Below are 17,919 nucleotides of genomic sequence, written 5' to 3' on the forward strand. Positions count from 1 at the left end.
TGCTCTGTGCGGGCTGTCCGGGGAGCGGCACGGGAACTAGCCCTCCTCAGTCCCAACATGATGGGAAAGACATGTGACTGTAGCCACTTCACAGATGAGCAGTGCAGGTTCAGAGAAGTGACTAAACCGTAAGGTGACACGGTGAGTAAGTGGCAGCAGCTTACTCAGAACCCAGGTCTGAACTCTCCCCCAAACGCTCACTCTGCGAGGGCGCCCTGCTCACGCAAAGCCCGTTGCCGCCTGCGGGGAGCCCGTCCGCGGGGTTACTTAGCGTGGGGCTTGCACGGCCCAATGGCAAAGAAACCCCAGAGATACGTCCACGTGAGGTGCGATCACGTGTCTGCTCCCCAAAGCCTCATTCCGTACCCCAAGCTGGCCACGGCTGAGCCGGGCCCCCGGCCCCCCGCCCCCGTTCTGTCCTAGCTGAAGGGAGGCGGAGCGGGCGCTGCCAAGGCCAAGGGCGGCGCCTCACGGAGAGCCGGCGCGCGCTCACCGCAGATGAAGCACGTCGTCTTCAAGATCTCCTCTTTCTTCTGCTTCTCGCTCCGCAGGTCCGCGAAGGTGTCGATGATGACCCCGAAAATGAGGTTAAGGACGATGATGATGACCATGAAGAAGAACAGGAGGTCGTAGATGACTCTGGCGGCAAAGAGCGGCTCCTGGAAAGAGGCGGCCAGTCAGCCAGGTCACCAGGCTGCCCTCCAGTCAGGGCGGAAGGCGGAGGACTCAGGACCCAACACCCTGGTGCGCCCCGGCCCCCACCAGCGCCCACCAGTCTACTGTGGCCAAACTCAAACAGGGCGTCAAAACTTCAAAAGCCACGACTGCGTCTCTTTCCATGCCCTGTGCCTACACTGTGACGTCCCCGAGTGTCGTGTCACCCGTGCAGGAGGGAGCCTCCTGGGGGCTATGGGGCTATGGAAGCGTGTCCAGCTGGGCCAGACCCAACCTTGCAAGGGACAATCTCTTAAGTGTGACTGGGGGGCTGGTCCCTTGCGTGGTGCCAGAGTGACGAACAGGGAGGGAAGGAGCCCTCAGGAGCTGGCCACACATCCCTGCGTCCCCGCTCCCGGCCTTCCCACGTGGCTTCGGTCTGCACGGCAGCCCCCGGGCTGTGCGCCCACCGCCCACCCAGCCCTCTGCCGCCCCTCCCCGGGGACACGGCCACCTCTTTGGACGGCTTCCTGAGCACGTCGCCCACGCCGCCCCCGCTCCGCAGCCCGTGGCTCAGCACGGTGACGATGCACATCAGCAGTGTCTCACACGTGTGCTCCTGGTCCTGCTCCGTCTCCTCGGCCGGGGGCAGCTCTGTGAACACGGCGAGGGAGACAGACCGTAAACGTGCGGGGAGGGAGGTTCGTGACAATGGCTCCCGAACCTCCTTCCAGCCAGCAGGTGTCGGGGACAGGAAAAAAATAAAACGAAGGACTCAAGCGTCACACATTCTTTCAAAGCGCTGAAGGCGTCTGGGGCGCTGCCGTCTCCATCACCGGCCTCTGCTCCTTTCCAAGGGTCGTGAGAACCGCCCTTCCCTCTATTAAATCTAAAGTACGTCCTTCCTTTCCAGCTCTGAGCAGGCACTTGACCTTAATTAAGCTGCTTCACTCTGAATCACGAGCCTCCCATCACTCTGCTGAGGGGGATGCCTCCAGCCCGGGCTCCTCACTGCGGACGCCGTGAAGGCGAAACCCAGCAACGCCTTACACACGGCCTCTGGATAAATCGCTTTGCATTGGAGGTTGTCTATTCTCACTGGTTTTTGGAGGAAGAACCATGCCTTGCTGCCCGCCTTGCTCCCTCCTCCAGCTGCAGTGAGAACGGCCTGGCTAAAACACAGATCTCGCCACATCACTCCCCTTTCAACAACTTCCAATCACCTGCTGGGCGAAGCTTAACCTCCTTGGCCTGACACGTAAGACCCTTCGTGATCTGGCCCTTTATCAACCTCTCTGGCTTCCCTCCTTGCTGCTCTTCTTCCTCACAATCAGTAGCTCCCCACACCTGCTGTATTCTGGCTGGGCTGCCTGCCCCTCCTCCTGCGCCCGAGGTTCTCGTTTCGGTGTAGCCATCACCTCTCTGGTGACACTCTTACTCCACTGTCAGGCTGGGTGCTCATCTTCTGTCTTCTGCCCTCATCCCCAGCGTCTGGCAACGCTCGAGTAACCCCCGTTCGCCCGCCCGCCCGCCCCCCTGCTACGTTACTGAGTTTCAGAGTGGAGAACACGGTCCCGGCAAACAGTGGGTGCTCGGGGGACACCGGCTGAGTCCGCGAAGCGCTTCTTCCCACGGAACCTCCTCTCCCTTCATCGCCCAGCCTTTCCCCCCGGGCCACCGGCCTGGCTTCCGAGCAGGGACCCCGCTTTCATCTGATTTCGACGTCATGGGCACTACCCGAGGGGCCTGGCGCCACCGTGGGCCTACCTTCCTGGGGTGCCGCGGGCGAGCAGCTCTCCCGGGTCTTCACCCGACACACGTCCGAGTGCAGGAACTCGCTCGCCAAACTCTCGCCGGCTTCTGCGAGAGAGAAGGGAACGTGCTGTCCGAGAGCAGATGGCGAAAACGTGTCAAGTCCCCGAGTCACGACCGGTTAAACAACTCTCGACATAAATAACGCCTGACAATCCTGCACGTAAATTATAAGTAGAGATGCAATCTACCCTTTCGCTCAGTGATCTGGGGTGGGTGGGAAGCCAGACACGTCAGTCCCTGGAGACTCCCTAGAAACGTCGTGCTTAAATAGCATCGCTCGAACTTTAGACAGCCGAAACTGACCAGCACGAGCGAGGACACAGACTCCAGCAGAAATCGAGGGCCGGACGGTCCTGTTCAGACCGTGCGGTGGCTGGAGGAGATGCCGTTTCGCGCCCCCTCGAAGGCTGCAGGGACGAGCAGCAGCTGGGAGGCAGGAAAGGCCGCCTGGCTTGGTCTCGGCCACTCTGGCCTGTTTCTTGGATTCGGGGCGCCCGGCTACCTGACCGAAACCCAGCAATATGTCAATTCCTAGTGTCAAATATTTTAATCAAGAGGAAAGAGCACAACAATATAAAATGCCACTCTAGCATTTTATGTTGTTGTTGTTCTAGAGACTGGAAATCTCCTCTGTTCCCGCTGCATGTAGGAATAAAATAAGCTGACCGTGGACCCCAGAGAACCAGTGCTCGCAGCCTGAGTCGTCCTCCGTATTTTAAGAGAAAGTATGTGAACTTTTCAGTTAAGAAAAACATACATGGATCCTACTGTAAAATGTGAACTTTTATGTGAACTTTTCAGTTAAGAAAAACATATGTGATTCTGTAATTTCCCACCTCGTCCTGTGGGCATTTTTTTCATGAAGGTTTATAAAGATGCACCACGTCTGGAGGGTACACCACCCCACAGCTGGACCGTAATCTAGTGCAGGGGTCCCCAACCCCTGGGATGTGGGCCGGTACTGGTCCTGGCCTGTTAGGAACCGGGCCGCACAGCAGGAGGTGAGGGGCAGGTGAGCGAGTGAAGCTCCATCTGTATCTGCAGCCGCTCCCCAGCGCCAGCGTCACCGCCTCGGCTCCGCCTCAGATCATCAGGGGCACCGGTCCCTGGTGCCACACAGGTTGGGGACCCCTGGCCTCGTGAGCCACTCTCTACATCCAGGTTGCTTCCGGTTTCACTCAGCAGTGAGTGTCCTTCCATGTGGGGCTGTGGTACCTGCACAGTCAGCAGGTTTTTCTTTTGGGAGAAATTCCTAGAAGTAGATTGACCAAGCCGAAGGGACACACATGCCCCCGCTTTCAATATACGTCCGCTCAGGCTGCTTTGTGAAGAAGTCGTGCTATTTTAAAATACGACTGTAGTGAATAAATTGTGTGTAGGGTCTGGACTCTCGGACGTGGCACGTGACTGACCCCACCCTGGGAACAAAGTGAGAACTAAGCCCCGTATTTAAGAGTCACACGCTGGGTGCTAGGGAGACACCTGCGTTGCTCAAGTTACTTTCTTCAGTTCGGTTTTAACCGGGACGGACTCGACTCCAAACCCACCTGGAAGAACTGTGTCGTTGGGCAGCCTGTCCACTTCCAAGATAAAATCATCCTTGAAGAACAGATAGCCCACGATGGAGAACAGGTAGACCAGGATCAGAGCCAGGACCGCCGTCAAGATGATGGACCGCCCGTTGCGTGTGACGCTCTTGATGACGTTGAGCAGAGTCTCTTCTCTGTACACTAAGTCAAAGAGCTTGGAAAGCAAACAGAAAGAAGGTGACGGGGCAACTTTAAGAAGTCTCTGTGTCGGGCGAACCCCAACATCCCGAAAACTCGATTTACAGAAAATCTACCCTTTTGGGAACTCAAAAGCGGCATATACTGCCATCGTACCGCGTGACACGTGCCTGTCCTCACAGAGACACCGAGAAGGTAAAAAGGAACAAACATAAACATAGAAAAGGCAGGAGGAGACAGTCGCAATTTCTGGGGGCACACGCGGCTATGAGTCCTAGAAAGAGAAAAGTAAAGGCTTACACGAGTGAGTTTCAGAGGACGAGGGACGGGAAAGTGATGAGGGTCCTGGCACGCTCCGTTTGGGGAGTATTTACTGAGTTTCTACTAAGGGCCAGCCACGCGGAGTGCAGGGCTGGACGAGTCACGTCCTCGCCCTCCTGGGGCTTTGAGCCTCGTGGGAGGCCGATGCAGGGAGCAAGGACTCTCACGTCAGGGGCTAGGAGCTGTACCCCTCCCCTGAGCCTCGGTTCCCTCAGCCACGGACTGGAGGGCAGAGTGACTGTGAAGAGTCAGCAGACGACGTGCACACGGCGCTCAGCACACGGCCACGCTCAGGCGCTGGCTAAGCACACGAGAGATGGTCATCGCCATGAAGTGACTGGGCCAAGGTCACACGGACGGTCTGTGGCAGGGACACTGGTGGCGGTGACACCCCAGGAAGCCTAAACCCTTCCTACCCCCTGGTGGGGGCAGAGCGCCTGCGGCTCACAGCGTGCTCGTGTCTCGGCTCGCCCTCTGTGAGGAGACGTGCTCTTCGCAGGCAGGTGGCTTCGTGAGGCATGGAGGGTCCCGGCTGGTCCTGAGAGCTAGTCTCGGACACTTGGCTGGAGGGGCGGCGATGGGGCCAGGGCTCTGCGGGGCTCTTCTCGGACCCGACGCTGGTTTTGACCTGGCCTCGGGGCTGACATCACATCCTTCCCGGCAGGTGCTGGCTCCACTGCAGCCCTACGCACGGCCCAGTGCGTCAGGGGACGGCGGTTCGAACCCCGGCTCTGCCTTTCACCGGTTGCGAGATGTCGATCGAGCCGTGTTGCCTCTTCGGACCCCAGTTTCCTCGTCTGTAAATCAGTGGACTGAACGAGCCGGTCTCCCAGGCCCTTCCGACGCAGAATTCACATCTGAGTTCATTTTCTGGTCCAGGAGCCCCTCTGCCTCCATAACGCAACCTGCGCCTGAGACCAGCGTGGAGCAGGACACTGACCAGGAGGTGAGGACGACATCTAGGCACCTGAGAACACAGACGGCTAACGCTGCTGCTCGTGGTTAAATGTTTCCCAGAGACACACTACGGAGCACAAGCGACGGCGACTTCGGACAACCTGACGTGACTTCCGTGCGCCAGAGCCGGAGCGATTAACGGCCCCCGATCACGCAAGGGACCGGTGACTTCTTTTCCTCTTCACTCGTCATCGTTTCTGCTTTCGAAGCCATGGACGTGTGTGACTTTATAAAGGAAAAGCTTTCTTCTAACTAGAAAATCACACAGGTCCCATGGAGACCGGCTTGAAAACCCAGAAGAGCACAAAGGAAAACAAAAAATCACTAACCGCCCCACCGTCTACAGACGTCTACTCCTTCCGGCCTTGCTACGTCTGGAAAAAAATGTCATATGTGCCTACACATTTTTACAAAAATATTATACCATCGTACTGGCATAGAGCCAGCCTCTTTCACCAGGCATCTGTAAACATTTCGTGTCAAAAATGATCCCCTAGTGTTTCGCTGTATGGAAAACTGAGTGTAGTTAACCAACATCTTTCTTTTTTTGAACAGCCAAGACGTTTCCAATTATATGTCAAGAGAAACAACACTGGGACGAATCCTTTGTGCTTTTACCTCTACATAAACCTGTCCAGTTCTTTCTTTTTGAATTTCCAGAAACGGAAATGCTGCGTCTAATGTTACGACAGAAACGTACGCCCCACTGCCTCCTGGAAGGGCTGTGGCAGCTCACACGCCGCGTGACGCCCGCCCGCCCGCCCGCCGGCCACGAGCCTCTCCGGACGCCACGCGGTGGTGTCCATCAGCCTGTCGCCGCTTAGCGCCGAGTTCGTCCGTTTCTCCTCTCGCTACGACCTGCCTATGAACCTTGCACGTTCTCATCCTGGAGCAGACGTGAGGCCAGGCTCGGTCAGCCCTGGGGGGCCCCAGCCGCCCACTTTCGCTCTCTCTCTCTGGCCCGGCGCGTGGAGCTTTCACCTGAGCTGTGGGGCTTCCCTGGGCATCTTGCTTCCTCCTCCCTCCAGTCACAGGCTTTCCCTATTCGTGTAATAACTCGAGTGGTTTTAATATTTCGTCTGTGGTTCTTAAGAGACACGTTAGATGCCGTGTGTGACACCTAAAGGAACATGTCACAGACAAGACAAGACCCAGACAGCTCAGAAAACCCCAGCGGCACATATGAGAGGTGACCGGCCACGATCCAGTTTGACCCCATCAAGCCTTTCTAGAAGTGAGCAGAGCCCTGGGTTATTCCCGCCCCGCTGTGGCAGGTGAGGCTGGAAGGCGCGAAGCCCCACTGCGAGGGGACCCCCCAGTGGCACGGAGCAGGGGCTCCCTCACGAGCTCAGGGCCGGGCTTCAGGACTCAGACCCGAGAGCCGGCAGAGCGGACTTGCTGCCCTGTCTCTGCCACCTCCTCACTGTGGGAGTCTGGCCAGGTCCCTAACCTCAGCGAGCCCCGGTTTCTATCTGCGACGTGCGGACATCATCTACTTCAAAGGCAGCTGGCGAGAGAGCACACCGTGGACATTCGACGCAGGGTGGTCACTTATCTTCGGGGCTCTGAGGCCCCCGAGGGCGGGGACGACACTGGTGGGCTCTCAGCGGGACATCCCCGGCCTCCAGCCCCGGCACCGGCTGGCTGGGCTGTGGCCTGGTGTCTCCCTGACTCACGGACCAGGAACCTGCCCAGGGATGTTACTGCGAAAAGGCCCGGAAACGCCCACAGAGCCCCGATTCCTGACAGTGACAAAAAGAGGTCACCCGACGGCCATCGGAGTCACATCCACAGACCTCTGCCCAACACTTCCACGTCTATCCAGACCTACTTGAAAACGATGGAAAAGAGCCTGTCTGCCTCGCCTGCCAACGTCGCCCACTAAGGGCCGGGCTGGCCCTGCTGACCCGAACCGTGACCTCTGTCGGGAGAAGGGACGCACGGTGACAGAGGCGGGACTGCTTCGCGACGGCTCCGCGTGGCAGCGCCGGCCGCAGCCCTGGCTCACGCGGCCGCACGCGAGCCCCGGGCCAGCCCTGTCGGGGCGATGCGTCCTCGCTTTGCGGCTGGGGAAACCGAGGTGCGGAGCAGTTCAGCAATCAGCTCAGGGACCCCGTGGAGAACGCACCCCTTGCTCTGCCTTTTTCAGTCCCCTGTCTGAAGACTCTGAGGGTTTTCATCCTCGCAGGCATTTCTGGGTGGTTTTGCTGGCAGACAGGTCGATGTTATGCCCCCGGCATTGGACGTGGGCACAAAGCAACCGTTTCTCAGCCGCGACTCTACAGACGCAGCTTCCCGCCAATGACGGGAGGGTATGCGGATATTTGGTCTGTAATTTAAAAGCTATGAAAAATGACTGCTCCGGAGGAAGGTGACGGAACTAACTTACTTTACAGACTATCAAGATGTTAAGCGCTGGCTGATGGGGACGCCGTGACATCGGCTAGGCAAGAAGTCCATCCAGCTCCTGGTCATGGGTCTCGGGATTCGGGAAATAGCTGCTGATCTGACGTCACTACACACTTTCACTGGGAACCGGATCCCGAGAGAACAGTAAGAAGACGATGCTCTCGGACGCAATCGCCTTGGGAAGCACCGGCCGAGCCCAAGACACAGGCAGGCGGGACCAGCACGCACCAGGCAGGTGGTGTGACTGTGTCCACCTGGGCTCCGACCAGCTGACCTGCCCCCTCGGTGGCTTCCACTCCAGATCTCCCAAACGCTGCGGACAGGGGCGCTATGAGCTCGTTAGAGCAGGCACGCCCGTCACCACTGGAAGAAGGGGCCGGTGATGAGAGGGAGGACGTGGGACACTCTCCTAGTCCTCGGCACACGAGACCTCTGACAGCAGGGACTCACCAGCAGACTGTAGAAGAATTCGTGGACGAAGAGCCCCATGGCACAGATCAGCAGGTACAGCAGGTGGTACAGGAACTCGACGTCTAGCACCATGGCCCGGTAGCCCCTGGTGAACGTCCCACAGTTGCCCACGAAGCTCATGAGGAAGATGATTTTATTGCAGACCTGGGAACAATGAGAGGGACAGTCGCCTAAACACGATCACGCCGACCTGAGTCTTCATGAGAGCCCAGGGTGATTCTCGAACCTATGCCAGTAACTGCCCGAACGAAAGGTCCCTTTTGCACCAAATGCTCCCCAAACCCGCCAAAAACCACCTTGAGACGGAAGTCATTTCGTGACCCTGCTTTTCAAGCATATTACAAGTTACGTGGTGGCCAAATATCTTCACGCGTCACGGTAATCAAGTGGCATTAGTGCACGACAAAAACAAAATTAACACATACTGAAATTACGATTTTCGAGAGGAGATGTGAATCATTTCCAACATTCTTATATGAGTTAGTCAAACACAGAAGCCACCTCAATCCACGAACCCTGTGACCTGCTTGAATAAAAGTGTTTTCTGAATTTGTTACGTCCTAGGCATTACAGGGTTGCAATTTAATGAGAAGCAGCCAGTTCTTAGCTCTTGTGCCTCACATTTCACGGAGAAAATGAGAATTTTCTTGGGGAGGAAAAAAAAAAAAGAACTTTCGGATGGTTCTTGTCCCCTGCCCGCCCTCTTTTTTTCTAGAACAGGGGCCGTCTCAGTTTTCCCAGGGATCCAGTAACCTTCAGGTGACCAACCCTTTTACCCACAAAGTTGGAGTGGGGCTCCATCCTGGCCAATCAGCACAGTATACGCTCCTGGCAGTAAGGGTCAGTTCAGGGACAGGCACGCGACCAAATGGACGCCCACAGAGCTCTTCGCTGGGATGGCAGCACGACCATTTTGTTCTTACCCCTCGACCTTGAACCCAAGAGAAAGGCTGCCGGCATCTGTCTTGCTGCACCACGGAGCCTTCCAGAACCACCCGTGCAAAACAAAGAGAGACGGGAGGGGCCGGGCCCCGACGCTGCTGTGCGGCCCCGTCTTCGGCTGCGCCTGGGGCCAGGCTCCGGATCGCTGTCACGGGGACCGAGCCATTTCCTCTTTTGCTCGTTACACTCGCGTGTATTAGCGTTGACACTTGCAGCTGAAGGTCGCCCCCCCGCGTGACAGAAACCCCACGCCCGGAAGTCTGCCTCCCGATAGGAACACGTGAATCAGGAGGAGGCGGCGGAGAAAGCTCTTCTGTCGGCTGCACTTGGCGAAACCACGCTCTGCCACCCTAGCTCGCCTGGCCACTGGCTGGGGAGATGCCGCCAGTTAATCTGGCGAGTCGGGGTAAACGAGCCTCTCGGCGATCAGATAAGGGAGCGAGCCAACCCTCGCAGCGCGCCTCCGGCTTCCTCGGACAGGTCAACCTGCTCCCCGGCAGCTGTTTGTTTGTTTTCTTTCTTTCTAATCATCCATCCTTCAGTGGAGGCTGCTTCGCGGAGTGCGACAGCATCTCCGACTCTCGATGAACTGTGCTGATGGAGTTTCAGGGCCAGGCCAGGCCAGGCCCTGCTCCGCTGGCACGCCAACCCCCCCACCCTCCCCACGCCTGGGTGCCGGACGCCTCCGCGACAGAGCCACCTGCTCCGCCTGGGTGCCCAGTCCCGTTACGCTCTGCTCTGGCTCTCTCCGTGTCTGCACCCGTGGATCTCTCCCAGGCCCGGACTCAGCCGCTGCCCCTGCTCCCCAGCAACTCTGCTAGATCGGCCCTCGCTCTGGCCTCGTGCTACCCGTCCACTGCGCAGCCGTCCCCGCGGCCCTGGGACTCTGCGAGGACACCCGTGGGGTCTCCCGGGCTGCCCAGCATGCCCGCCCCCAGCCCTCCAGCACGACAGGGCTCTGCCCCCGCCGGGGGTCCCACGCCGGCACCCGCTGCCAGCTTCCTGTCCACAGCGAATCTGTCCCCTCCCGTCTGCTCCACGTGGGTGTTCCTTTTTTTAATTCCCTCAAAAAAACTTTTATAGCTGTTTCAGCCTTTCTCCCCAAGCTAATGTTATTAGAAATGGTAATTAATTGTCTAATTTGAGTCTTTCCCTCAGATGATCTGTGTTATAGACGAGATATCTGCGGGCTAATGGAAAGCCAGAGACGCAAAACAACAGGGCAGCCTGCAGAAGGCAGCCTCTGAAGCCCTGAGCCGTTCTCCTTCTATTTGTTAATTCTGTACTTCCTTCTTGAACCATGCTGTCTCGCTGCAGGTGACACCTACGTCCCCTTCTCCAGCACCGGTGTCTTTGTCACTCTGGTCATGCATTTCCCAGGGCCACAGCTAACACGATGGCTTGTCTTGTCACCTCGGGCCCAATAACTGAACAACTTCAGTGCCTTTCCGCCTGAAAACGAGGTCTCTGCATGACTTCTAGTCGGCCGCCTCATTCCCAGGCACCTGTGACTGAAAATCTGGAGTCACCGTAGCCTCCCTCATCCGCCCGCCAGCTCAGCAACACCGTCTCTGCCTGGAGAAGATGCAGACCTCGCCGTCGGTGGAAGGCGCCAGGCCCGCGCCCACCGGGTCCTGACATCTGGACCGTCCCCGATGGCCGCCCCCGCTTGAATCTGCACAGCATGCTACCGCTGAAGGAATTTTCTCGAGGACACTTCTCTGTGCACAGTTTCTTTTCTCAAAACACCCGAGTCACCTCCCACTCCTGGGAACAGCCTTTCCCAGCCTGGATCCTATACGACCCTCATTCCCTGTGACCCTCTAAACACCAGCCTGGGCAACAGCGATGTCTCTGTTCCTTGGGGATTCCAGGTCAGCATGCCCGTGTCTGAGGAACTCTGCAGGGACAACCTTCCGCTCCGTGTAACTGGCCGTTTCTCACATCCCCTGACCACGTCCCCTTCCCTGCCTCAGATCTGTCAACCAGGCACACGCTTCGGAAGTGCTGGAGGAGGAGGCCAGTGCCTTGTCCCCAGATTCGGGGCCAGGTCCCGCAGGCCAGTGCGTGAGCCACACGGAGCTGGGACTCCGCTGGGGGCCGTCCCCGGGGCCGGCGGACCCCCTGGGACCCACTCGAGCGCCTCTCCATTCGTTAAGACAGAACTTCCGGCCGCCTCCTCCCCGAGCTGGTCGGCCTGAAGGAGGCTCTTCTCCGCGCAATGCCCTCGCTGCCTGGCCGTCTGGGGACACGTGCTGCTGCACGGGATTCCGGTGGAACGTCACTTCCACTTTCGTGCGGCGACCTCGGCTGCCCCGTACGCTCAGGGCGGGGACCTCCGGGAGGAGACAGTGCCGCGCGTGTCCAGACCCTTTCCTTTCCCCGGGGACTATCCCCAGTATGGCTTCCAGCTCAGGTCAGCTGTCCCCACTTCCTAGAATCCCCGTGTCGTGCGGGTGGCCTCTGTCCTTCAAGTGCAGCTAGACGGCATTTCTCGATGTCACCACTTGAAATGAGCACGGTCCTCTCCTCACCTGGCTCCCTGCTGCCCATCTGCACACCCCTGGCCCCTCCCCCGCCCCGTCCTGTGTGGCGTCACCAGGAGCAGGTGCCATGTTAACATTTGATGGTTTGCCTGACTGGCTAGAACCGCCCGTGCCAGCTAACCCGTCACCGGATTGGCAAAGCTCATTGAAATCTCAGCTGCTTTCCTCTGCCTCCCGCCTTCTGAGAGGAATACGCCCTAAAAACTGTATCGGCCGAGCCTGAAAATGCTCCAAGAGGCTCACGACCGTCAGAGGCTGGGGGGTAGGGGCGGGCGGTGGGGAGCGGCTCTGTCTTGCTTCTGCCATTTTAACGGCTGACCCAAACGGTGTGGTATTTTTCTGCACGGAAAGCACAGGCCGAGGGCCCAGAGAGGAAGCCTGTGCTGTCTGCGTGTCACGAACGAGCCGCGGCGGAGGTGTCCGTACTCACGTTGAAAGCCCCCAGGAGGAACAGCGTGGGCTGCAGCCCGACCGAAAATATGAGCCGCAGAATTGTGGATGCGATTAAGGCTCGGACGCCGTGGGGCTTGGGGAGGGCGATGACGATGGCCAGCGACACGAGCATGGCCGTCCACAGCAGTCCCGACCAGTGCGGCTCCAGGGTCCCTGGGAAGACAAGGCGGGCGTCACAGAGCACAGGGGACGGACCAACGCGGGCTTCGTCACACTTCCGTCACCTCCCTGGCCTTATATCGGTCCCGACTTTCCTGTCTGCCTCACTGTCCTGGACACACCAAGCCACACCCACGTTCCCACCTCTAAATTCTCACGTGTTCCTTCTACCCGGGAAACTCGTCTCCCTTCCCTGGTCACCTCACGTCTTAGCTTCGATGTCACACCTTCTGGGAAGCCTCCTGCACCCCCTGCCTCCTTTCAAACTCACATCCGGTGCTCCTTCCTGCTCTGAGGACTCTGTGTCCCCGGTCACCTGACACCCCGTAGGAACCCGTCAAATGCTCGTGCAATAAATAAAGCTCATGCACGTGTCACGCTTCACTCGTAGGGAAGGCGAGCTGGAAGCCTGAGCTTCTAATGTCTATTAAAAGCAAGCAAAGGAGAAGCTCAGGTCCCCCGTCGGAATCGGATTTCTTCAAGGGAAGGGGGACGGCGACATCCATATCATTAGCATCATCTACAATTAGATTATCTGTGTAGTCAAACTGCTGACACCAGCTTTTGTCATCTCTTGCTATTGCAAGTTCTATTTAGAGTGTCCCGCAAGAGGCTTGGTTATATAACGTGAGCCAACATGGCTAAAAATATAGTTCTGTGAAACACTCATTAAAAAAAAAAAAAAAACACCCCTATTTCAAATGCTGTCACATTTTGAGTCTCCTTCAGATGTAAACAAGCAGTGCTCCATGATCGAGGCCACTTGCATAACGGAGTGTCACTTCTCCCCAGCACCATCCAGGAAGCAGACACCGTGCAGGTGGCAGCCCTTCCCCGACCTGCTGGCTGCCCCAGTCTGTCGCGCTCACGCCATCCGAGACTCACTCTCTCTCCAAAAACCATTCCCCTGACCCCGGCTGCCTGACTCTCCCCTTCTGATTTCCTGCACGAGGCGACCTGGTTAGAAACGAGCGGAGCCAGCGGCTCTTCACCATGCGGGAAGTGGACACCGAGGCACGTGTGTCGCTTCCTGTGCACGTGACAGCAGGCAGATGCCGCATGAGCCCTCTGCGTTGATGATCAGTTATTTAATCCTCGTGCCACCTCACCCTGTGAGGTCGGTACTATTGGCTCCATTTTCCTCTAGACTCTTGGGTTACATTTCTTGCCTAAGGTGACACGGCAAATGGCTAGAGTCTACATGCCTCTGAAGTCTGTGGTCCTTAACCGTCATTTTTTTAAAAAGCAAAAGCAACATCTATCCATTTTAAGTGCCATTTAACCACCACGTGTAACTGCCAACGCGAGCAAGATACGGAACGTTTTTGTCACCAAAAAGGCTTCCTCGAGCCCCTGACATTGGCACCTTGCCCTGTCTTCGCCCACGGGCAACCACTGACCTGCTTCCTATCACTGCAGCTTTGCATTTTCCAGAATTTCATAAAAATGGGAAAAATAACCATATCACTAGGTAGTCTTTTAAATTCTCTCAAATTTTTAACATTCACTCGGGTTACCGTGCGTATCGATACTCCGTTGCTTCTATAGCTGAGACGTACTCGGCAGTGTGGATAGCCCACCATTTATCCACGGGCCATGCAGCCGTGAACGGGTGGATGCTTGGGCTGCTCCCAGTTCGGCATTATTCCGAATTCAAGTACAAACCTTGTCGTGGGCACTTTTCCACTTCTCTTGGACAAAGACCTGGAAGCAGAGTTTGGAATCCTAGGTGTATGTTCGATTCTATGAGACACGACCCCGCCGTCTTGCAAAATGACGGTGGCGTGTCCTCCTCGCGGGGGACGCACGGAAGCGCCACGTCATGAGCCGCTCTAGCAGGCTCGTAGTGCTGCTCTCCTGCGGTTTTCATTTGCGTTTCCCTGGTAACTAGTGACGCTGAAGACCTTTTCACGGGCTTATTGGCCATTCGAGGATCTTCTTTTGTGAAGTGTCTGGTGATGTCTTTTGCCCATTGAGTAGCCTTTTTATTATCAAGTTGTAAGAGTTCTTTACATATCCTCTTGTCGGATACACGTTTTGTAAATGTTTCCTCAGTCTGTGGCTTGCCTTTCATTTTCTTAAGTGCTTAATCACCATCTTGAACTGCCTCTTAAGATCCCAATATAATAAATGTGACCAGTATGATGCATGTACCCAAATCCTGAAGGGGCCAGTAGAAAACCCACTGTGTCCCCACTATAAAAGAAGTGTTAAAAAATAATGCTAGATTCCAAAAACAAAACAAAACAAACCTCCCTCCCCCAAAAAAAACTAGCTATAGAAAGACATCTTTGGGACGAATGGAGAAAGGTGAAAATGGACAGGCTATGACATGTTTCATTCTTACTTTCATCAGGTAAGATAATGGCATGGTGGTTGCATGTCTTTAAAAATATCCTTATAAGTTAGAGGTGTACGATGAAATATTTACGTGCAAGACAACAAGATGTCGACTTCTTCAAAATGTTTCAGAAGATACAGTAGGAGAGTAGATAAAACCAGACTGGCAGAAGCTGCTACGTGCTCAGCCTGGGCTGACGGGTATACGGCGGTTTGTTATACTGTTCTTTCTACTTACGTATATACTTGAACATTTCAATGAGAAAGTTTAAAAAGTAGTCCTGTATTTGCTTTAATTACATGACATGCCCACAAATTCAGTAAGAAATCTGAAGTTGCTCACGTTTCATGCTTTTGAAATACTGTGTGACTTATCGCTCCTGAAGCGAAGTGGGGCAATGATTCTGTTGGTAAGAAAGAGCTTTTAAGGCCACCGGGGCTGCTGGCAGCCACAGGCCTTATGAGCCACAGGGCCACGTCAGTGCACCTAACAAGGTCGTTACACACATCACAGAGAGGCGTTTTAGAAATCCTAGTGTTAGCATTTGACAAGAATGCTGATCTCAGAGAATAATTTCGGGTAACCATGCAGATCTCATTTCTCGGCAAGACTAACAAAAGCCTTCTCTTGATGGTTAGCAGTGAGTGTAGAAGACGCCCCCACGATGTCTTACAAAAGGAAAAAATGCTTCCCCCTGCAAGGGAGCGGATGTGTTGGCGCCCATCTCAGTGACCGATTAACGGAAAGGGCTTCCTGAGGTCAGATCAACGTCCTTTTCTCCCAGGAGGTCTAACCGTGCTTCCCGTCCAGTCCATCGGCAGCAAGTCCTCAGGCCCACATTGCCAGAGCAGGACGGCTGGACTCCTACAGCCCAGCTGGAGCTGATGTCACAGTGGAGCCACCGCTGTAGAGCTGGAAGGACCTTTACCAGTCATGTCATTCAGTGGGTCTTGGACTTGGATGGGCAGCAATCGAGATGCCTCAGAGATCCTGGCTGGTCAGCAACTATTCTTCCCCGGAAGCCACAGGAGTCTCTGAGTCTGCACGGAGGTGTCACGACACCGGCCCAACGTGAGCACCGTGCAGAGAGGGTGAGGAGCACCAAGGGGCCTCGCACCAGGCCGGACTCTCTAAGTCCAGGCACACACTGGGCCAGGCTCATCACTGACGGGGAGGGGGCTGTCCACTAACTGTCCCCAGACATGAGCCTCGAGACAGAGTGACTGGTGAAGACAATGGTCAAGGTGTATAACAAAAATCGCTTTGAAATGTTTTGAAAGAAACGGAGGTAAATGAAAGCACATCCAAAACCACATCTGAAGAATCTGCTGGGACGCACGTGACGAGTCCCGAGGTGGGGGAGGCCTGGCCTCTGTCACCCCCGACCCAGCCCTTGGCCCACGGCCTCCTGCTCTTGCTCTGCCGAATGGCCGCCTGGCTGGGGCAGACGTGCCCTCAGGGAAACGCTGGCCGCCCGGTGGGCCTGCCGAGTCCTTCGGCCAGAACACTCATTCCTGGCACGGCATTGGAAAGGAAGATCTCCCGGACTCGTGTTTAGACAGTGCTTTTGGGGAAGAAAATCCCTCAAATAGAGCTTTCAGTGTGACTCGACACCAAACAGAAAAGCTAACTCCTCGAATGGGTAAGTTAGAGACGCGCGCCTCACGTGACACGTCACCGTCATGTGGCGGCCGCTGCTGCTTCGCACGGGCCCACACCTGCGCTGTCGGACTCGCGAGCTCAGCCTGCGCCTCGCTCCTGCACGGCTTGTGCATCTCACTCCGGGACCTTGACCCCACACGGGCCACACGAGGTGGCTCCCGGCAGCTGTCCCACACGTACGTGAGCCGACGTGCCAGGAAACTCGGGGGGAAAGTGAGCTGAGGAGTCGCCCCCAGGAGGTGGCCGTGGGCAACGGCGAGGGTTATGTGGGAGCCCGCACGCACGTGGCCCTGAGCCTGTCCTCAGCAGGACGTGGAGAACGTGCACACGGGTGACCGGAAGCAGGGGACAGGTGGCCCGTACAGAACATGGACAGCACGGGCTGGCATGGGATTAACGGCATGTCGCTCTTAAGACGGAGCTCCCAGGACAAATGGTCTGCAGTCACTGAAGCCCTGTGCCCCACCTCACCCGCCACCCTCAAATTCCAGAGATTTCTTACAAATTCTGTAGTCTGAGATCAACTCCAGAAATATGATGGGGGGAAAGAAATCCAGTGGACTGGGCCTCAGAATATCTGCTTGCTCGGGTCAGCTCTGCCCCGGACGGGCTGTGTGACCTGGGCTGGCTCTCTCGACCTCTCTGAGCCACTCTCTCCCGGCACACACGAGGCGGCTGAGACTACTCCTCACAGGTGTCATAGCGCATAGCTTCTTTCTTGGTCAATAAATACGAACGGAAACTTCGCATTATTCTAAGTTAGATTTAAAACGAGACCCACGGAGAAAGCTACCACCTCGTCTTGTCTGAAGGGGATGACTGGGACCCCACAGATCACCCTGGGATGTCCGGCGGTCACCTTGAAGGTACAGGTCACAGCCTTCCCGCGGCTTCCAGTAGTTTCCCTGAAATTAAAGACGGGGTACCTCCTCGGACTCCTCTGAATGGGTAGAAGAAGGCCACGAGCAGATTCATCAGGACGGCCAGGTTAAACGAGATGCTGCTCCAGAAGGACATGTTGCGGGCACACCAGTACAGCACGGGCTGGGCTGCGGAAACGAGACGGGCCACGTGAGGTCCCGGCCGCAGGGCAGGACGCCCGGCGGGTGCCCGGCCCCTCCCCCCGCTCGGCCCCTACAAGGCACTTTTGTTCCCAGTTTCCACAACAGTAAAAACGGTCATGTGTTTCGAAGGTGACTCACAGGCTCACGGCGACCACAGATCGGTTTATTTCTGTTTGGAGGACTCACTGGAACAGAAGACGTATTTGGGGACCAGGGAGAGAAGAGCTGGAGCGTCGGAAGCCCCGCCTACCCGGGTCGACACCCTCAGTTATGGAACCCGGGGGTACCCAGAGTTCACGTGCTGAGTCCTTAGCCACCCCCAGGGCTCCAGGACCACATGAGAGGCTCGGAGAGACCCGAGTTGAATGAGCCTTTGAGAAGTGTGGGCACTGCGGGGA

At 56.5% G+C, this 17,919-nt stretch overlaps 1 protein-coding gene across 9 annotated transcripts in view; it reads right to left on the bottom strand.

The window, feature by feature from the left end:
• Positions 1-17,919, bottom strand: part of ITPR1 (inositol 1,4,5-trisphosphate receptor type 1) — a 292,239-nt gene that overhangs the window by 26,074 nt on the left and 248,246 nt on the right. For 8 of the 9 annotated variants that reach the window (XM_039837946.1, XM_039837937.1, XM_039837945.1 and 5 more), the window contains 7 exons: positions 17,384-17,506; positions 12,273-12,448; positions 8,334-8,498; positions 4,017-4,212; positions 2,422-2,514; positions 1,169-1,308; positions 494-659 (listed from right to left, as the gene is read on the bottom strand). In XM_039837946.1, coding sequence (XP_039693880.1) covers positions 494-659; positions 1,169-1,308; positions 2,422-2,514; positions 4,017-4,212; positions 8,334-8,498; positions 12,273-12,448; positions 17,384-17,506 — 1,059 coding nt within the window. The remainder of the gene's footprint in view (positions 1-493; positions 660-1,168; positions 1,309-2,421; positions 2,515-4,016; positions 4,213-8,333; positions 8,499-12,272; positions 12,449-17,383; positions 17,507-17,919) is intronic. The other variant, XM_039837942.1, reaches the window with a different exon arrangement.

Source organism: Pteropus medius, unplaced genomic scaffold (genome assembly GCF_902729225.1).
Source record: "Pteropus medius unplaced genomic scaffold, Ma_sr-lr_union100, whole genome shotgun sequence".
Classification (NCBI taxonomy): domain Eukaryota; kingdom Metazoa; phylum Chordata; class Mammalia; order Chiroptera; family Pteropodidae; genus Pteropus; species Pteropus medius.